The sequence below is a fragment of the Siphateles boraxobius genome, unplaced genomic scaffold (genome assembly GCF_051911475.1).
Source record: "Siphateles boraxobius isolate OS27281-9 unplaced genomic scaffold, OSU_SipBor_1 13, whole genome shotgun sequence".
Lineage (NCBI taxonomy): Eukaryota > Metazoa > Chordata > Actinopteri > Cypriniformes > Leuciscidae > Siphateles > Siphateles boraxobius.
The window spans coordinates 10,408,570-10,432,262 of NW_027508733.1; the positions used below are offsets into that span (position 1 = coordinate 10,408,570).

At 40.4% G+C, this 23,693-nt stretch overlaps 1 protein-coding gene across 1 annotated transcript; it reads right to left on the reverse strand.

The window, feature by feature from the left end:
• Positions 1 to 11,712: 11,712 nt before the first annotated feature.
• LOC143735260 (uncharacterized) lies at positions 11,713 to 22,666 on the reverse strand. The gene is made up of 5 exons (XM_077225376.1): positions 22,555 to 22,666; positions 14,936 to 15,265; positions 13,468 to 13,818; positions 13,063 to 13,119; positions 11,713 to 12,527 (listed from the first exon to the last, which is right to left on the reverse strand). The coding sequence occupies exons 1-5, from the start codon at positions 22,595 to 22,597 to the stop codon at positions 12,433 to 12,435; spliced, it is 876 nt and encodes a 291-aa protein (XP_077081491.1). The 5' UTR covers positions 22,598 to 22,666; the 3' UTR covers positions 11,713 to 12,432.
• Between the last annotated feature and the right edge of the window lie 1,027 nt (positions 22,667 to 23,693).

The following is a 23,693-nucleotide window of genomic DNA, read 5'->3' on the forward strand; positions in this document are numbered from 1 at the left end:
ATTGTGTTTTTAATGTTTCTCATGGATGAGAGTAAATGGACATTTCTGTTTAAAGTAGACTCAAAGAAAAGATTACAGCAGCACTTGTGTGGTTCAGTTTACTGGAGTCGTATTGAGTGCTGATCTGATGTCAGTCTGTCAAGTTTCTCAATTCGGTTTGATTATTTGACAGGTTTTGATGGATTATCTTTTACTTCAAGCTGTTCTGAGAGGGGATCATCTGAGGTTCATAAAGCAGGAAGAAGCTCTTCACACTCTTGCACAAGACCTTTGTCCATCCAGCAGATCACAGCTTGATTCTGAAGAGATCATCACACCCAGGTTTCAGTTTGACTCACATGTTAGTGTCTCACCTCGGTACAACCGGCAATGAGAGATGGGAGATTATTTTACCTGTTTTATCATTCACTACAACTAAATGATTGTTGTGGACCATTTTAAAATCCATAACTTTTATTTTACCTCAAATTTTTTTCCACAATATTGCACTCTTGTACTTGTACATGTCAGTCTACCTTTCAATATGAATCAATGATAAATGGTAAAAAAAGAAGAATCTTTTTCAATATAATTACATTTAAAGTCTCAACAAGAGCCAGATGAACGTTTATATGTAATCATATAAATATGCAGAGCATGTGTGTGTGCATTATGAGGGTTAAACTGTGTCGTGGGAGGATTCACACAGCTTGACTGTTTCCAGCGGATACGGTTTCATTACATCAGACACTGAAATGTTTCACATCTTTCTTTTCTTTTGTCTCTGCAGGAGGCATCTTGGTAAGTTAAATGTTTTTTTAATATGTATCGCTTAATTTCTTTCTGTTTCAGAACACTATCAATTTCTGCTGTTCAAATTAGGGATTTGCATTTGCTTTTCTTCCCAAATAAATCAAATCAAACTGATTGACTTTGTATTCAAGCTTTCGGCAATGTGCCACAACTATGAAATTATTAAAAATGTCTAGCAGAATTACTCTATAGTTGATAACTTTAAAAATAAAAGATCACATTATCTGTGTTCATATATGTGAACTTTAATCTTTTAAGTCTTTACTGTTCTTCAATTCGCCTTAGATTTCAGACTTTATAAACAAACAAAAAAAGAATCTTAATCTGGGATTAAAATCTTTTCGTGTTCTACAGGTGTGTTCGGTTCTGAGACAAATGAAGTACAGTCAGTGATGGAGGGAGATTCTGTCACTTTACAAACTGCTACTGCTACTGAAATACATGGAGATGAAGACATAATGTGGTATTTTGGAGCTGATACGTCTCTCATAGCTAAAATCAATAGGGACACTAACATTTCTTCCACATCTGATGTTCCTGATGGGAGATTCAGAGACAGACTGAAGCTGGACGATCAAACTGGATCTCTGATCATCACAAACACCACAACTGAACATACTGGAGTTTATAAACTAGAGATAAGTGGACCGAAACTGACATCAAAAACATTCAGTGTTTCTGTCTATGGTGAGTAGATGTCATACTGTATGTATAAAACATTCATATATTCCTGTTGTTACTGCAACTAATTTATAAAATTATTTCAGTGTGGGATGACAAACACACTTTCTTAGATTTATGCTTATTCCTTGTTATTCTCTCATGTTTTCCAGCTCATCTGCCTGTTCCTGTCATCAGCAGTAATTTTTCACAATGTTCTTCATCATCATCAAATTGTTCACTGGTGTGTTCATCAGTGTGTAATGTGAGTGATGTGACTCTCTCCTGGTACGCAGGAATCAGTGTATTGTCCAGCATCAGTGTGTGTGATCTCAGCATCAGTCTCTCTCTACCTCTGGAGGTGGAATATCAGGATAAAAACACCTACAGCTGTGTGCTGAACAATCCCATCAGCAACCAGACCACACATCTGGACATCAACACACTCTGTCACACATGTGCAGGTACCACAGCACTGATGATATATGTGTGTATTTACTGAGCTGATCTCTGTCTTCTGTTGTTGATCAGACTGATGCATTCACTTAAATGCGGGCGTACACGGTGCATCAGTCTGATCTACATCCTATAAGTGAATGCGAACTTCGGACACTCGGAAGGTTGTGAGTTATTGCACACGTTACGAGTCAGTTAACTTGATAATCGCATCAAAACAGCTGGTACACGGCACGAATTTTATCCCGAGCCGGCGGCAATCACGTGAGCTTTCGCGCTAAACACAGAGACCGGAGCTTTCAATGTTGCAAGCAACTATAGCTTCAGATATAGAAAAATGACAGAAATGTGTATGCTAATGATTTGTTGAAAAGCAGAGAACAGTAGCCATTCCTTTTTTAACATAAACGAGAGAGAGAGAGAGAGAGAGAGAGAGAGAGAGAGAGAGAGAGAGAGAGAGAGAGAGAGAGTATGCCCACACTGTATGGTTGCTGCCAGTTATAGCCCCATCGATATAGCCCGTGACGTGGTTGTGTATGGTTTGGCAATAGTGGACAGCCATAAGCTGGTGAAAATTGGGCCGACTCCCCGAATTTTTAAAACATGTTCAAATATTATCGGGAGGTGCTCGTAACGTTCTCGGCCCGGCATTCCTCACTCCTAATTCCTAATTACTGTCTCTCTTATCTTCTTCTTCAGTTCCTCCAGTCTCAGTGTCTCTGATAGTGTTGATCTCTGCTGGATCTATGATGATTGTCGCTGGATTTTGGATCTTCTGGATTTGCAGGAAACACAGAAAAACTGATCAAGAAGGCAAGAGTTACTTACTGCTTATAAGAAAGAATTATACATATTTAGTGAATAGTACTGAGTTTGACCATTTCTGTGAATTACACTTATAAGACACTAGATGGCGCGACATACCCATATAACCTGTTTAGGGAACTACCTCAGTGACAAGTTGAGAGACAGTTTTGGCAATTTTATCTGACATTAATCACATCAATCTACACTTTAACATTTTGAAGACAAATATGTAGTTACATTTCAGTTTTGTTTTTTATACCTATTTTTTTGTTATATAGTTGTTGACGATGATGATGATGATGATGATGAAGCAGTGCAGACTCATGATGAAGAGATCAATTACGCTGATCCAACATTCTACAAACGAAATGCACGTAAACGGGCAAGTTCATTTTTATTTCTGTTTCTTATTGTGTGCATGAGTGCCGGTGTATGTGCTTTATATGGTGATCTGACACACACTAACAATTAAGATGAGATTTTAGTCTTCTGCTCTGATGGGTTGAGTAGATCATTGTTTCTCAGCTTATGGGATGTGACCCAAAAAATAGGTAGTAGGTCTGTTCTGATAGCAGACAGCAGGGGAGGACAAAAACTAGAATACAACTCAAGTAACCATATCATGCATAGTTAGCAAAATAAATAGGCGTTTAAACTGGAAGAGGATGTTGATGTCAATAATTTGTGTGTCCAATCAAACTGTATTTGGGGCATTTGGTGCAGTTCTTTCCTTTAATAACAATACTAGTAACTGTGTTTGTTTTAGCTTAGTAAATCACACTTCTGATTTTGTTTATGCATCTTAATCTGAAGTGTCCATTCACAATATTAATTAGGCTATTCAATTCCTTTCAATTGAAACATTTATTATTTTTCTTTTTGTATGTTGTTTAATGTTTTTTTTGTTTGTTTTTTTTACAGACAGCTACAGAGGAGAATAACGTGCACTATTCGTCTGTCTGCACAAGAGTAGTCTATAAGTCATAGTGAGCACCTCTGAGCATTTGTTTTCAGTATGCGAACACTGATCTTTACAAGTTGTGGACAAGTTTTGGGTTTGTTGAGAATCCACGTATCTGAACACAAATAATGGAAAAGCACACAAAAAGCACTAAACTTTCAACGCTATCTCACGACCAATTCGTACGAATTTGTAAGTGATTAAAAAGTGGCTAATTCGTATGAATTCGTACGACCTCACTCGTACGAATTTGTACGATTTGTCTAAACCCACGTGATGGGTAGGTTTAGGGGCGAGGTCAGGGGTAGGTCATTCGTACAAATTCATACGAATTGGGCAACTCGTAAAATGTATACGATTTAGCAAAAATCGTAATAATTTGTACGAGTGAGGTCGTATGAATTCGTACGAATTAGCCACCTCGTAAAATTCGTACGAATTGCCGTGAGATCGGGCTGAAACTTTACAAATGGGACTCGGGAGTACCAGCTCAGTTTGAGAGTCTGAAACCTGTGGTCTGATTCCATTAAATACATGTGGTTTGATCTGTTGCTTAAACAAAAAGTATGTGCATAAGAGTGCCTATTAATAAACATGTGGTTGATGTGCATTTGAGAGGTCATGTTAGAGGTGTGAAAACATTGTGCAGTGGAAGGGATAATGCAAATGTGAAACTCACAGTTTACTTGCATGCAAGCAATAATGACTCCATGCATGATAATGTCTAGTACGCTTGCTTGCATCACTTCTGTATTTGGCTTTTGAAACTTTTGTTAAATTAGAGTCACTAATAATATTAGTTTTAAAAATCAACTAAAGGAACTAAAGGAATTAATAATTTAAATATTTAGAAAATTTCTTGAAAAGAAAGAGTCCGCACCATGGCAAAATTTGCCTATACATTTATTTTTGAGGATGTTTAGAGGAAAACACAAGACAGCATTACAAAAAAACCCCCAAGACAATACAGGAATTCGAATATAGTATAGACAAGATCACTGTGCAATGAGTGAATGAATTGTACAATATAAAAACACATGACTGACTTTGTAATCAATCGCATGCAGGAACAAGCAGAATCTCCTAGGCTATAGCTATGTGCATGTCCTTGGGTAAGTTTAAACGACAACAATATAACGACTGCTTAGTTAAGTTGTATAGGCTAGGCTATCCATAGTTCATTCATTAAACCCATTATATCTGCACTTGATCGTCTCCGTGTGCGGCACACGAATCAATCACTTCGATCTTGCGACATGCTTTTGTACTGTTAGGGTGACCAAACGTCCTCCTTTGCCCGGACATGTCCACTTTTTACGTAGGCTACTGTCTGGGGTATCCGTTTTTTTTTATTTTTATTTTATTTTTTTTAAATAAATTCATGAAAATGTTTGCTTTTCACTGTTTTTCATTGGACCATTAAGCGTGTACTTTACATTGACTGGCGCTTGCCTTTGCACACAATACGGTAGGCTACTATGTTGCGTGACGTAATTTCTGAGAGGCTGCCTTGTGTGCACACACGCGGAGCAGAGCTGACACAGCAGAGCAGCATTGCACGCAAAATGCCGAAGCGTAAGTGCAGCTTCACAGTTGAACTGGAAAAATAATTTCCCACATACGGGTCGGGACAAGTGGGAGAGTGCCCCGTGTGCAAATTCTTTTTTACATTTGTTTGTCATTATTCTATTGTTGCAAAAAAGTTGAATGGAAATTATGTATTACTTTATGTATTAAAGTTCAATAGTTGCAAGGTTGTGAATGCATTTGTCAAGCATCTGTTGATGCATTCAACAACTACCAACAATGTAAAAAATTATATACAAAATAGGGAATTTCATGTTTTTTTCTAGCCTGGCTCGACTCATTGAGACGTGGGCAAAGCCCGTACACGGAAAGCCTGTTCACCCTATACGCTTATTTCCATAGACAGTATAAGAAGTGGACAGAGCCATCTCATTGGAACTCAGTTGAGACAGTTGAAGCCCATTTTTAGCGATTTTTGAGCACTTCCGTTCCTGACGCGCAGACTCAAACCGACTCAAACTAAGCTTGATGACGTGAGCAACCTGTCTGACAGACGTAAATCTTCTAGTAGCTGTGCGTGAAAATTGCCAACGTTAATCACTTCATATGTATTCACTTGCCACATACCGAATTATTTCCAATTCCCCAAAAACGTTGTTGAAATATTTTGTCCCGTTGCTTTTATGGACTCATTATCTATGGGCTTCCCCCTTGACGGAACGTCCCCCCGATTGCCTGCGAGCTTCTCCTCCTGTCTATACGGTAATGTCTCTATTGTGCGACATAAAGTCGCGTGGTTATGACGCAATCGTTAGCCTGTTTTTAACAAAAACGGCTTCTACGGGGCCATAACGTAAGATACAAAGTAATGGAGCCTTTTATACATTTTCGTGTTTATTTAGAAATAAATAATGGACAAATCAAGTCTTTGGACGCCTCAGATGTAAAGTTATTCGCTGTCAAAGTGACGCCAAAATGAATGGGAGTCAATGGAATGCTAACAGCAGGTGAAGTTCTGCTACAATGGCGGCTCCCGCGAGGCTTCAACTTCCGGCTGATGGATTACCCCCTTGCTTATTTCACGCAGCCGTTATTTTGAAATCGAAAGCGAGGCTCCGGTGGGAAGAACCCCGGAAGTAAAGATAAACAACAATGCCTTGGACTACCAACCTGAAGCTGCTGCCGCGATTTACACTATTGGATGTTAATATCCAATATAGGATATGTATAGGCCTATAGTTCGTTCCTGCTTCTTTTTTTTTACTTTCTAAAAAAATATATATTTATAAATGAATTTCACTGTATATAGTCTAAAGTATGAAAGAAATGTGTGTAAATTTTTAGAATAACTAATTTCTACATTAAATACGCCATCGCATTCGCGACTCTCCTATGATTAAAGGCGACACTTCCGGTTTTCTTCCCACCGGAGCCTCGCTTTCGATTTCAAAATAACTGCTGCATGAAATAAGCGTATTGTACCGAATTTTGGTTGTAGTTACACCAGAGTTCCACTGGGGGGCGATCGACCTGAGTGCAAAATGAATGGGAGTCTATGGAGCTAGACGGATAAATTTGTCTCTTTCACCCGACTGCCATTGAGAAATCTCAGATTTTATTGTAGGTTTTGCAAGTTCAACATGGGTTATAGGTCGAAAGTTGAATGAACAAGTACTTATGTCCTTTCGATTTCTTACAGGTTGACTTGTTGTTGCCCATTACACGCTAGCATTCTGCTAATGAACGCTGATTGGTCAGTGAAGAACTGATTACGACCAGAGACAGGGCCAGCCCGAGGCATAAGCGAACTAAGCGGCTGCTTGGGGCCCCTTGGCCACCAAAATTTTTTTAGATGACTTAAACAAGTGACATAAATGAATGAATTAATATGAATGAATGAATGAATAATTAAAGACAAGAAAAATCTGATTTCATGATCAATATACCTGCCTACAACTGCTGCTGGGTCTGCCAGCGTTTAAGTCATGCGCATAATCTAGACACCTCGCGCGTGCGCAACTGTGCATAGTCACGGTAATGTTAAGCCATGTCACAAAAAAGGACATATCCCTCTGGTGTCGAAAATAGAAAGAAGAAAATGACAGAGGAGGAGAAAAAAAGAGCAAGATAAAAGTATGTTTGCATGATTATTTACGGTATGTTTTGTGCAGCAATTGACCCATTCCTATCTACGGCAAGCCCCGAGGGGAAAAATACATTGCATACACACATATACAACGAGCGCCAGTACATCATTACCGGTTTTATAGTAACAGACTTTATTGGATTCTGTCATGTACAATCCAACAAAGTCTGATACAATAATAATCAAAAAAAAAAAAAAAAGATTTTGAGTTACACTGTATTGAGACAGTTGAGAAATAATATTTTTTTTTACAGTTTTCAACAATAATTGTCATTGTTGAACCCTTGCTCTTATTATGTTTCTGATTTCTCAGTTTTGTCATTATTTTAGCAAATAATTTATTTGACATGTTTTGAGACAGTTTGTTTTAAGAAGTTTCAGAGAGTTAGTAAAAGAGTAAAGTAAAAGTTAAAACTTTTTTATTTAAGTAGGCTATCTATTTTTTATTAAGTATTTATTTTGTATTAATAATACATAACCTCACTGTATTAATTTATAATGTATCATTATTGCGTGATATTTGTGTCAATAATCTTCAAGCACAGGTGACTCCGCGTAATGGGAGGGGGCCCCCAAATCAAATTCTGCTTAGGGCCCCCAAAAGGGTTGGGGCCGGCTCTGACCAGAGATACCGCTTGATGGCATCGTGGCATCCGAAGCAGAACCAGAATGTGTGTGTGTATTTTCGGCGTGGTCTTTTAAAACAACAAAACAAAAACTCTTCTAGTGCGTGTATTTACCTGTGTCAGCTGTGTTGAAAGAAACTGCAGAGCGAAAAAAAGCACCAAAGTGACTGAACGATGTGTACGACGTCATTGACATTTTAAAAGACTTTTTAAAGCAAATGAGTGACTCTAAAAAATCAAACACCCAGCAATGAGTAATTTTTTTGCATCTCCTTTTGAATACAACATTAAAATTACTAGACAAAAAAATATATCCTGAGTCATTGACCTCCATTCATTCTGCACTCGTCCTGTGAGCGCCCTCATATGGAACCAGAGTGGAACTGCAACCATTTCAGAAGCCGGAAGTTTACTGAGTGAACTTTCTCCCCATATTAGACATTCTCTGACGTGGGTCTGGGAACCACATGTTCATTTTCTCGTATTTGAGGCGTGGTTTACGAATACCCAGAGCCGTTTATTGGGTGCTATGAATGTCTATCAAATGCACCTGTACATAGCCAATCGTTTCAATTATACCAGATGACGTAGTAGAGCGACAGACATTAGACGAGGAAGAAGACGATGGGTCAGAGATTTATGTGTACACGATGGCGTTCAGCGACTATTGACTATAGGCTGCATCGAAAGGTAACTTTGCGTCTGCTGCCATGTTGGATCCATAGATACATAAACAAACTGCTTCGGTGTGTCACCTAGACATCGTCATCGTCTTGCTGCTCCCTCCCCGTTCTGTGATTGGTCCCCTTCTGGTCCATGGAATCTAGGCTGCCTAGCAGCGTGAATAAAATCGCGCTGCGCGCAAGGCAGCATCGGGAAACCCAGGCTAGTTTTTTTTCTATGCCATGTAAAAAATTTACAGTAACCTTATTGTTTCCATACACACAAAAGATAACATATTTAACTGTTTATGACAGATGTTGCGATTTCAATGTGTTAATCATCTCAGCTTAAGTGTCCATACACACAAAAGATAACATATTTAACTGTTTATGACAGATGTTGCAATTTCAATGTGTTAATCATCTCAGCTTAAGTGTAAAAATATTTTGTTGCAACTGAAAATGTGAAAAAAAAAAAGAAAATAGAGCAGTGCTGCGGTAGTGACATCTTGTGTCGGTAAGGACACAATGTTAAACTGCCACGAAATCAAAAACAGGCTACTGTAGAGAACAACAGTATATACTAATAAATACTTAGGTACTAATAATATACTGAATATTTGTAATTTAATATACAGTAAACCTTGAATTTGTCTCTACCGCAACACAGGGTCTTTACCGCAACACCTAATTTTGCTGCGGTAAAGACATGTTGCAGAAATGACATTTTTGCTAATATATTTTTGCTAATATTTTAGCTAATTGGCAGCTAGCAAGGCCTACCACATTCGTTTTGACTCTTAGCATCTTAATATACATGAATTCAACATTAATATACATTTATTTTTAAAATGTAGTTCAAAATACTCAATTATTAAGCTGAATGGTAAGGACAGACGGACAATAAATACAAAGATGTTTACCTTTTTTTTTGTATCTTGTGAGTGAGGTAGTGTGGTGACCCAGTCTGTCAGCAATGTACTCAAGTGATAATTTCTGTTTCCATAGAAACTAGACTTGTTTGTGTTCGATACAATTTCATAATAAAAGCTTTTTTTCATTGTTGGGGTAAGGACTCAAAAGTGTGGGACAGGCACATTAGTTAAAAAAAAATCATACAAATGATCAAGTAAATAATACAAAGTATTTAAGATGCTGTAAATGAATCTGTATATTAAACAATTCTATTTGAAATAATGTCAAATTGTAATTAAATTAGCTTATTTTATGTATTGCAACATTGAGACCACAGGTGTGGGACATCAACAAAAATGGTGTTTTGAATATATATATATATATATATATATATATATATATATATATATATATATATTCAAAACACCATTTTTGTTGATATACATATATATATATCCGTGGCTTCCTTCCCTTTAAGGACAGCTTTAGTGTATTATTTATTGCAAGGTCCCAATAAGGCTGCACTGAATGTTTTTATTTCCTGCAGTTTTAAAATGTACTACACTGGTGCAAATATTATTAGTTTAAAGACAATTGAAAAAGCATGTTAGTGTAAAGAGAATGGAAATGGAGAAAAAAGAGCATGTAGGTGTAGCAAATTAGTTCAAAAGGGAAATATATATAAAAGTATTATATAAGGGGCTATTATAATTAATTATAAAGGTATAGATCAGGTATAGGTTTCCGAATAAACTGTAGCAGAATTAATTTTACAATTAATTTTCCACCGAACCGACCGTACAATCTCCTATCAAGCCTTCACACCAGACGCGAATTGAGCGTCAAATTCGCGCCTGCCGCATCTAGTTATATGTGTGTACACCTTGAATCCATTCACGCGTGAAGAGCGAAATTGACGCGCGTAAAAAACAAAAGTTTGAAGCGAAATTTACGTGAAGTAAAAAAATATTTACTTCACTACATGACAGCAGCAAGCTGGCTCCTGATTGGTTAACGCGGCGCGAATTGACGCAGAAGTTCAGATTTTTCAACTCGGGCGGCAGACGCGAATTCGTGTCAAACGCGTGAATGCACAAAAAGCATTAAATAAATAATTCGTGCGTAATGCGGCAGACGCTCAATTCGCGCGAACGAGGCGAATTCGCGTCTACCGCGCCGCGCTCTACGCCTCATTCGCACCGCAGGAATTTTATAAGCACGTAACGCGTCTTTGTATTGACTTAACATTGAAATCACTCGCGCTAGACGCTCTATTCACGTCCGGAATGCACCATTAAGGTCCCCCTGTGGTGAAAAACTAAAACCAATCAGATCAACGTGTGATCATCAACAAGTGGATCTCTGAGCTGCTGTGTGTGAGTGGAGGCGGGGCATATTTGCATATTTTTAGAACCGTGCACACTAAATAAGGCAAGGGTGTAGAATTACATTCAAGCTATTTTAAAGCATGAATATGTTTTTTTTTCCAAGGAAAAAATTTTTAAATATGTAATTTTGGTGATCAAAGATTAGTTTTAAGGGATACAATTATAGACTACAGGGGGACTTTAAGAAATATTATTCTCCTGGCCAAGAAGGATAACTTTCTCACTCTACTACTGTACTAACAGCATAAGCCAGACAAGGGAGGAATTAAAGGAAAAGGAATTTTTTTTGAGGTAATCTTGAAGTAAACTTTGGCCTTAACAATATGAGCTCCACCCGTCGTGGTCGATGTGCCACCCCGTCAGATCACTGCAAGGACACCACATCAAATTTGAAATATGAGCCTATATGAAATATCTGTTGGCTGAATAGCTGCGGATGCATGGTGTCCATTTTAGTGAACACATAGTTAATCAAAACTGACTGTATATAGATACACAATTAATATATACTCATGACTCTGTATATTGAAACCCGTGAATTTAAAGAAAATTAATATTGAATAGCTGTCCACAAACATGTGTAACAGGACTAAAATAACTTCCACCGTTAGTTAAATCCAAGAAAATGTCACTAAGCTTGTGATGGCCCAAGCCACGGATGAACCACCGGCAAGGCAGGGTAACGGCCAGCAATGGTAATACCGCATACAAGCCATGTGTTAAGTACACAGGTTAAGTTATTTTTGCAGTTAGCCACACCCCAAACAATTCATGATTTCATAACACAGATTATATAGTTTATTTCAGGTATAATATACATTTATTTGCTTTAGCCATACACTGTTTAAATGGAGTGCACACATTTTCACATTGCAGGGTTATGTAAACATTTTATGTTCTATTAATCATTGTTTCTTTGTTACCATGTTGGAGAGAGGTCTGTCCTGGGGGAAGAAAGGCGTGGCCAAGGGTGGAGGACTGTGATATCCTGTGGCCTGCCAATCAAGCCATACCATGTGCTGCCATGTTGGAGGGGGATTTTGGGTTTAGTTCGTTTTACTTTGTAGTTGTTGTATCTGTCGTCCTTTTTTGTTTTCCCCTTATGTGTAAATTGGTTTGGCCAAGCCACCATATATGTTCTCTTGTGTCTCATTGATTCAGAAAGGTCAGTTTGTCCAGTTCATATTCTGTTTTGTTGTATGCTGTTTTGAGTATAGTTATGTTTTGTTGATCTCTTTTATAGGCCTAGTTGTTAACTTTTTGGTTTCTATTATTCAGTGTTTTGGGGTAAATAAAAGAAACCCTATTTTTCAACAAAAAAACTTCTGTTGTTCTCATTGCCGGGCTGTTTGGTCCGTGACAAAGCTCCACAGGGAAGAGGATCCAAAATAGCCAGGGTCCATCCATGACGCACAAACATTGCAAATGCTTACATCACTTTGCACATGACACTGGTTATAAGCTAAATGGTTGTGACAGAATTACACATACATTAAATAAAACTCTTCATCTGTCCAAAAGTCATTTGATTATTTAATGGGGGATACAAGATGTTATTTTTATGACCACGTTTTCTATAATTTTCACCTGCAAGAAGAAAACAGATTGACAGAAGGTAAAGGAAATGAACAGGATTGATATCACACACACACACTAACCCGACCCCTAAATCTACCCATCACACTCACTCTCTCACACACACACACACACACACACACACACACACACACACACACACACACACACACACACACACACACAATACTCTTCAGCTCTTCAATTTAATAAATCTTCAAACTGAATCACATTATCATCTTATTTACTAGCAATTCAACATGTTTGAATGTAGTGTCTGATGCTTTGTGATTAAAACACAAACTATTGAATAATTATTTGATTTCTATAAAAAGGCACACAAAAATATAACTGCATCATGTGACTTTTTATATGTGATTTGAAACATGAAACTTCTTGTCAAGTTAAAATTCCAGTCATCTTCCCTAACAACTTCACATCTAAAAAAGGAGCACTACCTTAAATAGTCATTATACTGATGTGTGTGTAATGATTGAATGAAACATCACACATAAAACACACGCACAAAAAAGAAAGAGATTCTCACCAGTTACACCAGCAAGCACCAGCACACCGACAGCTCCTAGTAAATACATAATCCAATCTGTAATGAAAAAAAAGATAGTCATTAATACAAGATGTTGTAATACAACAATTGCTTCTTTTGCCTTTCCACCTTCATCAGTTGTGTGCTATTGAGTGAACTGATAAATGGCGCCATCTGGTGCTCATGGGAAAACTAACCGATTTTTATGTATTGGTAATGTTACTAACTTTCAATTGTGACAAAAGTGTGTCACTTGACATGCATGTCACAGTGATACAGATGATCTCAATTATATTTTAATATTGAGAGCTCTCTTTTTCAGACACGCCACAATGAAAACAAAATCATTGAAAAACTCTAGACCTGCTCAAAGGAAAATGAACTGAATGACTGAATTTTACTCACTAGGACCAGTCCCATTTTCACTGATAATCCTGATGCTGCACTGGCGCCGGATGATGCTGCTGTTGCTGAAGATCTCAAGATGATAAACTCCAGAGTCTGTGTTTCTGGTGTTTGTGATGGTCAGAGATCCAGTCTGATGATCCAGCTTCAGTCTGTCTCTGAATCTCTCTTTACACTGTTCATCTGTACAGATCTTACTCTGATCTCCACTGATTTCAGCTATACGACTGTCATTGAAATACCACGTCATCAAACCTTTGGGGTTTTTCACTACACCGAGATCTAAAGTGACAGATTGTCCCTCCTTCACTGACTTTGTCTTTGTTTTATCCGTCTCTGCACCAGGAGCATCTAAAACACAAATAAACATCTGTTATAATAGGATAGAGGATTCTTCTGTGGGATTCTGAAAACTCCTTTCCACTCTCTCTCTCTGACATTTACATGTGATTGTTGCATTTGTCCCCTTGTGATTGTCCCCCTAGTGGCAGCACACAGAACTTTTCAATTGGTCATGAAGCAACCGTTAAGTTATTATTAACCATGGTGAAATTACTTATTTGAATGAATATAATGAATATATTAATATATCCACAAATGACCCTCAATACATCTGAAAAAACAAACAAAGAAAAACATGGTAGGCAAAGCTTTGCCTCCGCTAGCCTGCTAACTATTACAGTTTTGATGTAGCGTTTACTGTTGCTTCTGTAAGCTCTTGCGGTTACACTTTATTTTTAAGATGTCATTGTTACAGTGTAATTAAATATTTAAGTACAGTGTAATATTAATTAACATGTACTTACTATAGGGTTAGGGTAGGATTAGGATTTGGTTGAGGGTTAATTGCATGTAATTATGCATCATTTACTGTTATTACTATGGTAATTATATGTAACATATGTAACAAGAACACTGTAAAATAAAGTGTTACCGCTCTTGCTTTTGTAAGACTGTTCTTAGGAAAATAATACAATATTACATCTGAGCAGAGCTCGCGGTTACGAAGGGCCGGGACACTTCCCGAACACGCGTTGAGCGCTGCCAATCACAACACACTGGGCCAGCTAACCAATCACAGTACATTTCGTATTTCGGAAGGAGGGGCTTCATTGAAAATGACAAGTTCGAGACAGACTGGGGAGAGGGGAGCTGTAATAATGTAAAATATGCGAAAAACAATGCACATTTTGAACAATCATGCATGAAATCATATTATAGTACACCCCCCCAAAAAATCAAGACTTCATAAAAGGGCATAAAATGACCCCTTTAAAAACTTAGGTTTTCAAAAATGAACAAAACTGCTTCAAAGTTCCTATTTACTTTGCAGAACAAAACGTAAAAGTGTAGTCCACAAATGTCTGGGATGCAACTGTGCAGGCAAAAAGAATAAACAGCTCTGAAAGTAACTGATGTAAACACATTGTGATTATGCATGTCTTTAAACATTGGATAAATGACTCACCATGGACAGTAACACTAAATATCTTTCTACTGATGGCGCTGCTGCCGATGATCTGTAGTTGATATTCTCCAGAGTCTGTGTTTGTGATGTCTGTGATGGTCAGAGATCCAGTCTGATGATCCAGCTTCAGTCTGTCTCTGAATCTCTCAGTGCCTTCATTACACTGAACATCTGTACAGGTCTTACTGAGATATTCACTGATTTGAGCGATGCGGGTGGTATTAAAAAACCATTTAATCTTTTCTTGTTGGTTTGTTTCAACATCAGTGTGTAGAGTGACTGAATCCCCCTCCATCACAAACACTGCATCTGTATCATTACCAAAGACACCTTGAGAAGAACAGATAATCATAAATCACTTCTAAGAAAGTATAGGACCGAACAAGCATAGTGAATTTTGATTTTCTGCAAATTTCTAAACAATCTAAACATTTTGGTAATCAGCAGTCAATCACAGAAATGACATCACAAATAAACTCACAACAATGTACTATGATAGTAGCCTATAGCCTACAACATCAAAGCTTTAGTAAGATGTATGAGCTGTTTATTCTATGTCAGCCCAGACAGCTGAAAATATACTAATCAATCTATGTTGAGCTGTCTGTTCTTGAAGCTGAAAGTGCACGTAATAAAATAATATTCCATTGATGCAAACTAACAGGAATCCTTGCTTTTTCTGCTCTATTATGTTTATGTTTTATATGGGCAGCAGTATTACCCCATATTAGTAATTGAAACGGGCCCCCGGATGCATAAGACCGCCACTGAGGATCGGGGAATATTTTTCATAATCGATCAAACTTAAAGCTCCAGTAGGTAGCTTTTGTAAACAAATATTTGTTAAAACTGTCATTATGTCCTGACAGTAGAATATCAGACAGATAATCTGTGAAAAAATCAAGCTCCTCTGGCTCCTCCCTGTGGTCCTATAGCCATTTGCAGAAATACACCGCTCCCGGTCAGAAACAACCAATCAGAGCCAGGAGGAATGTCTTAGCAGTGTCAATCACGCTCGTGAACGCGCTGATCACCCCTCTTTTGCACTGCGCGAGCGCGTACCGTCGTTCGTGACTCTTCTGTTCGAACTCGTTCATCCAAATGAACGAATCTTTTTTCGAGTCATTTCGTTCATTCAACGAACGAAATGACTCGAAAAAAGATTTGTTCATTTTGATGAACGAGTTCGAACAGGATCACGAACGTGCATCACAGAACAGAGCAAGGCGAGCATTTGTGCTTATAAAACTTATAGTTTTTTATTTATTTTTGAAATGACCGATCGTTTCGCTAAATAATACCCTTATTCATCGTCTGGTATCGTTTAAAGCCCTTTGAAGCTGCACTGAAACTGTCATTTGGTCCTTGAAACGTTTGTGTCCTATTGAAGTCCATTATATGGAGAAAAGGCCTGGAATGTTTTTATCAAAAACCTTAATTTCTTTTCGACTGAAGAAAGAAAGACATGGACATCTTGGATGACATGGGGGTGAGTAAATTATCAGCAAAAGTTTTTTTAAAAGTGAACTAATCCTTTAATGTTATCTTACTAGCTATTTGTAACTTATAGAAAGAGTGCAACGTTAGAAAGTTAGCTGCTACATGTATTGCAAAATACATAATGATTTGAGAACCAACTTTGTAGTCAAAGTATAGGCAGGTCATAGTCAATGTAATGCATATTGTTGATGTTTCGTCCCTATTAGTAAATGTTCCATAACTGTTTATAATCCGCCGTCATCGGTGGTCCTGCTTACTAGCCTGCGCGTTCACGACAGGCTCCGCTGTGGGGGAGGAGCTGTGGAGGGAGGGATGTAGCGCAGCAGAGAGCAAGGGGGTTGGACCTGTAAGTTGTGCTTGTTCAAATTTTCAGGCTAAGTCAACATTTTCTCAAAACTCCCTACTGCTGCTTTAAAATTGATTTATCGCACAGACCGAATGCTATCCTAAATTCTAAGCATCTTAAAACAATAGAAGTCCAGTCAGTGAACAAAGCGCGGTTCCGAACTAGCGGACTTCCCGTAGGGCTAATGACAGAAAAAAAATCACAAATAAAGCAAGTCGAGAGAGAAAGAGAGTGTCACGGTGTGGGTGTTGTGTTTTGTTCCTTGTTCTTGTCTGTCATGTGTTTCCCTGTCTTTACATGTTTTGCTGTTCCCCATTCTGTTGATTAGTCTCCCCAGGTGTTTCTGATTAGCCACGCCCCCTTGTTATCTTGTTAAGCTTGTTTGTCTGTGTATTTATACCCTTGTTCTTCAGTTGGTGTTTGTCGGTCGTTGTTTGATGTGAGTTTTTCCCAGTTCCTTGTTCCGTGTGCCTTGTTCTGAGTTTACCCTGGATATTCTGTTATTAAAGTGCTTGCGATTGGATTCACTCTCCGCTTCATCCTTGCTGCAACGCAACAGAACGACCGACCTGCAAATATGAATCCAGCAGCACGGATCTCGCCTGATCTACACAGGCTAGACCAGGAGTTTGCTGGACAGATCGCGGCCTTGGCCCTGGAAAGCCTTGATCTGTTCCAGTACACCTGGGGGTTTGTTCCCCTCGCTGCCTGCTGCTCTCTGGGTGATGAGGCGATTAAAATGTGTTACTGGCTGGGGGCTAAGGAGGTCGACCCGAGGGAGCTCCCCGATCTCTCCGGTCTGGACTGGAGAGAGGCACTCTCCAGATGTCTGGAGAGCTTCCTCCCGTGGCACGCCAAGTCATCACCTGTTCTTCACGTTCACCACGACATGCCTGAGCTTCACCATGACATGCCTGAGCTTCACCACGACATGCCTGAGCTTCACGTCAGCCACGTCCAGCCAGAGCTTCACGTCAGCCACGTCCGGCCAGAGCTTCACGTCAGCCACGTCCGGCCAGAGCTTCACGTCAGCCACGTCCGGCCAGAGCTTCACGTCAGCCACGTCCGGCCAGAGCTTCACGTCAGCCACGTCCGGCCAGAGCTTCACGTCAGCCACGTCCGGCCAGAGCTTCACGTAAGCCCGTCCAGCACAGAGCCTTCACCGCTGGTCCCGTCCAGCACAGAGCCTTCACCGCTGGTCCCGTCCAGCACAGAGCCTTCACCGCTGGTCCCGTCCAGCACAGAGCCTTCACCGCTGGTCCCGTCCGGCACAGAGCCTTCACCGCTGGTCCCGTCCGGCACAGAGCCTTCACCGCTGGTCCCGTCCGGCACAGAGCCTTCACCGCTGGTCCCGTCCGGCACAGAGCCTTCACCGCTGGTCCCGTCCGGCACAGCGTCCTCACCGCTGGTCCCTCCAGCACAGCGTCCTCACCGCTGGTCCCGTCCAGCACAGCGCCCTCACCGCTGGTTCCGTCCAGCTCAGCGCCCTCTCGCTCTCGGAGACGGAGGAGGAAGAGGACTTCCCGCGTCCCGCAATGCCTGGAAGTCCTCCCTGTACTTCCTGTCAGCCCAAAGTCCTCGCCGCTGGTCCCGGCCGATCCAGAGACTGTTCAAGTCACGTCTGCCGATCCAGAGACTGTTCAAGTCACGTCTGCCGATCGAGAGACTGTTCAAGTCACGTCTGCCGATCCAGAGACTGTTCAAGTCACGTCTGCCGGTCCAGAGACTGTTCAAGTCACGTCTGCCGATCCAGAGACTGTTCACATCACTTTTGCTGATCCAGAGACTGTTCACGTCACTTCCTCCGAGCCAGTGTCTACGGACAAGATGGCCGAACCAGAGACTGTTCACATCACTTCTGCTGATCCAGAGACTGTTCACGTCACTTCCTCCGAGCCAGTGTCTACGGACAAGATGGCCGCTTCCGAACCAGTGTCTACGGACAAGATGAGCTCGAGCCAGTGTGTGTCGTCTGTTCCTGAGCCCGAGCCAGTGTGTGTGTTGTCTGTTTCTGAGCCCGAGCCAGTGTGTGTGTCGTCTGTTCCTGAGCCCAAGCCAGTGTGTGTGTCTGCTGTTCCTGAGCCCGAGCCAGTGTGTGTGTTGTCTGTTTCTGAGCCCGAGCCAGTGTGTGTGTTGTCTGTTCCTGAGCCCGAGCCAGTGTGTGTTTTGTCTGTTCCTGAGCCCGAGCCAGTGTGTGTGTCTGCTGTTCCTGAGCCCGAGCCAGTGTGTGTGTTGTCTGTTTCTGAGCCCGAGCCAGTGTGTGTGTTGTCTGTTCCTGAGCCCGAGCCAGTGTGTGTGTTGTCTGTTTCTGAGCCCGAGCCAGTGTGTGTGTTGTCTGTTCCTGAGCCCGAGCCAGTGTGTGTGTTGTCTGTTCCTGAGCCCGAGCCAGTGTGTGTGTTGTCTGTTCCTGAGCCCGAGCCGAGCCAGTGTGTGTGTCTGCTGTTCCTGAGCCGGTGTCTGCTGTTCCTGAGCCGGTGTCTGCTGTTCCTGAGCCGGTGTCTGCTGTTCCTGAGCCGGTGTTCCTGAGCCGGTGTCTGCTGTTCCTGAGCCGGTGTCTGCTGTTCCTGAGCCGGTGTCTGCTGTTCCTGCGCCTGAGTCACCGCCCTGGCCGCCCGAGGGGTCTTCACCGCCCTGCCGCCCGAGGGGTCTTCACCGCCCTGGCCGCCCGAGGGGTCTTCACCGCCCTGGCCGCCCGAGGGGTCTTCACCGCCCTGGCCGCCCGAGGGGTCTTCACCGCCCTGGCCGCCCGAGCGGTCTTCACCGCCCTGGCCGCCCGAGGGGTCTTCACCGCCCTGGCCGCCCGAGGGGTCTTCACCGCCCTGGCCGCCCGAGGGGTCTTCACCGCCCTGGCCGCCCGAGGGGTCGCCTGCTCAGCCTGCTCCACCCACGGTCCAGGTCCGCCCTCACTCCACGAACCTGGCCCTCCGTCCCTCCCCCAAGACCGCCTCCACTTCACCACCCTCCTGAACTTTAGTGTTTTTTTTGTTTTGTTTTAGGTTTTTTTGTCTCAAGGGGCGTCGGGAGCCGCCCATAGGGGGGGGGGGGGGGCTATGTCACGGTGTGGGTGTTGTGTTTTGTTCCTTGTTCTTGTCTGTCATGTGTTTCCCTGTCTTTACATGTTTTGCTGTTCCCCATTCGGTTGATTAGTCTCCCCAGGTGTTTCTGATTAGCCACGCCCCCTTGTTATCTTGTTAAGCTTGTTTGTCTGTGTATTTATACCCTTGTTCTTCAGTTGGTGTTTGTCGGTCGTTGTTTGATGTGAGTTTTTCCCAGTTCCTTGTTCCGTGTGCCTTGTTCTGAGTTTACCCTGGATATTCTGTTATTAAAGTGCTTGCGATTGGATTCACTCTCCGCTTCATCCTTGCTGCAACGCAACAGAGAGAGAGAGAGAGAGAGAGAGAGAGAGAGAGAGCCCAGATAGCAATGAGTCAGCGGACCGCCGGCGGCGCTCCGGAGGCAGTAGAAGCGTCAAAATGGCGTAATCGCAAACACGTTTGACGGCGCACTGCCGCCTTCCTACCGCCTTCGTTCCGCAGCCGGCCCGCTGGCCAACCGCCGTTCCGCCGCCGTTATACCGAAGGCGAACCTTCCGCGGCCCGTCGTAGGCAAACGCTATTTTCGAGCGATCTGTCGCCGCTTATTATATATATATATATATATATATATATATAAAAATATATATCATGCAGTTTTCAAGAATAATGATTGATCAAACCAGACAATTTTCCATTTGACGTTTTAATTCCACAGTGCAAAGTACAGTAGGCTAACTGTCATTGAAACATGTCAGATCACTGAAATATAAATAACAGAAAAATAATACACACTAAAGATCATGCAAAGTACAGTAACTGTCATTGAAACATGTCAGATCACTGAAATATAATTAACAGAAAAAAAATATATATATATATACACTAAAGAACATGCAGGTTTCCAATTAAATTTTGCAGGGCCGGCCCTGGCCAATTTGCTGCCCTAGGCAAGATTTTACCTGGTGCCCCATGCATCACAGCCCATTTCGCCCTGTCATTGTGTTCATGATTATTTATCCTATATATGTATATATATATATATATATATATATATATATATACACACACACACACACACATTACAGCCTAAACACAAATAGCAAGAGCATTACACCTAGCATTCAAGTCAAGTCCCATTTATTTTTATAGCGCTTTTTACAATATAGATTATTTCAAGGCAGATTTACAGCTTTACAGTTTTGTTGCGTTTATAACTTTGTTCAGTATATATAGCCGCTCTGGATAAAACTGTGATGTCATCGTCCAAATGTCATTCATGCACAAACATATTCATTGAGCGCTAGCAAAAGTGTTTGTTTTGCAGTTGATGGCAGCAATCTTCCACTAAACTATGGCACGTTTCATGTTTTCACCATGAATGAAACTGCGAAATGTCTTCTTTAATGTTAATTTCACATAAAACGTTGCTACTTTTAATAAACCTGTAGCCTATATAAATATCATTAATAATTTTGGCAAATAAATTTAAAAAATGCCATATATCCCCCTCAAAACTGCACAATTGTAGAGTAAAACATGAATTAATAAAAGTGATAGTGAATGCGTCTAAAAAAACTGACGTGACTGTTACAAATCACACTGTCTGGGCTCTGGGGCCTCTGGAGAACCCAGAACATTTGTTAGCTTAAAGTTTAAGGTAAAAATAACTGCCATTAAATTAAATATCTTACTACTATGCAATTAGATAAATTGTTCATTCATTACATTACCTCTGTCTTTATCCCCTTTTATCCTCTTCTCTTCCGTTTGGCACTGTATCTATTGCAGACTATAATGCTAATCTAAAATATGTCATGTAAATTTGGCCATCCGTCACAATCAGGTAACTTTCCCCATGTCTAGACCTGGCGCGAGCTGCCAGGCCCGTTTCTACGGGGTGCTTGAGTGTGTTAAGTGCCCTCAAACGAAAGAAATGCTGTCTACATTGGATGCAGCGAGGGGCGACGCTACACAACAAATTACCAACAGTAAACTGATCGCGCGAGCTCTGTTTCTGACGCACTTCAAGCACTCGCTGGGCGAGGGAAGATTGATGCGCCGGACCGGAGTCGGGGGACTTAGTTAAGTTTTTGTGGAGTTTTTTTTTTTTTTGCTTTATTTTGTAGTATTTTGAATTAATGTTTTTAAAATAGTATTAGTAAAAAAAAAAAAAAAAATTCACTCGTTCACTCATTTTGGCGCCCCTATTGAGTGGTGCCCCTAGCATTTGCCTAGTCCGCCTATGCCACGGGCCGGCCCTGAAATTTTGGTTAAAAAAAAACAGCCTTAGCCTACAAGCAAATTATAACACTTACAATAATTGTTAATAATATAAAAAGGTCAGCTCTGGGATGAAAAGAATTACCAGTAAACATTAGTAATAAGAATATTTGGTACCAAAGAATGTGCAGGATACCAAATAAATCGAGGTATAACATCACATTTACAAGCCATTTCTAACAATAGGATAAGTGCTAATAATTTAGAGTAAAGCTCTGAATAGACTTCAGAGAGATTTCAGACCCGAGGACAGAAGACCGCGTCACCTGAATTCACAAATCATGAAGAATAACATGCGGTATTATTTGCGTCGATGACAGCGCATCGACTGTGCATTTATAGCCAAACGAAAACTGAATTGAAACCAAAAGCTGGCCTTAGCAGTAGAACTGCGAAAATCCGTCACAATCGCCATTCGTTTTTATTGTTCACCAGAAAAAAATGCATAGGCTACTTACCAAGCTGTAAAAAACACATTACAATGAAAATGAGAAAGCTCATCGCCTCCTCTGAAAAACGAATGCAGATTCTGTGAAACAAGAATATCCTATCCGTTCGTTGACGCCTTCCTAAAACGAAAGTAATCAGACTAGAGTGAGTCAGTCAGGGGCGCAACTGCAGAATTGTTGAGGGTATGCAAGACCAGTGCTGTCACCCATTAACAAATCTAACAGAAACAAAGATGAAACAGATTAAATGAAACCAATTAAATAAACAGAGCTTTAAGATTTTTAGGTCTCACAGTATGCACGCACAGATATTGAATAATCAAATGTAAAATAACAGTAGTTTATTCCGGGATGATTTTTTTGGGTGTAAAATATATGTAGCCTACCCTATACTGTAGCAATATTCTCATCAGTGTTCAATCAACTTTTACATACTTAAATCTGCATATTTGTTATATTTACCCCAGTCCCCAGGGCGTTATTTACCTTTATAAAGGCGCTGATTTTTATTTTTAACCTATTAATGTATGCATCATCTTTCATGTCGAATTCTTACATTTGATCAATACATTCAGTTATAATAATGACGGGGTTGTTACCAATCAAATGAAATAATTTAGTCTATACACTGCAACATTATAATGTTTAAATATAGCTACAAGAAAAAAATCAACAATACTTTTAAACATGAAACTAAACCGCCAGTAGGTGGCGGCAAGTGGCAGTCTAAGTGAGTCATTCGTTCAAACGATTCGTTCAAAACGTTGAATCATGCTCATTCAGTAACAAAACACCACGCTGATTCTTGTTTTCCTTTGGTACTGTTTTCGTCGGTGAAATATGCGTATTATCCAACTAGATACAAATTAACCTCAAAACATAAAATGCTAAATTGGGGATATCTAACATTAAAAAAAAAAAAAATTTGACAGAACGTCGTCGCGAAACAATTGCTACAGCTACCCTAAATTACATTGTATCACTATAAAAAAATATTCATGTTACAATTCAAAAGATATATAGTGCAGAGATCTCCAGTTATCTTCTTGATATTGTCTAGGCTATCCAACATTTGCAAAAGCAGTCCTTATCTTCTGATATATATATATAAATATATATATATATATATATATATATATATATATATA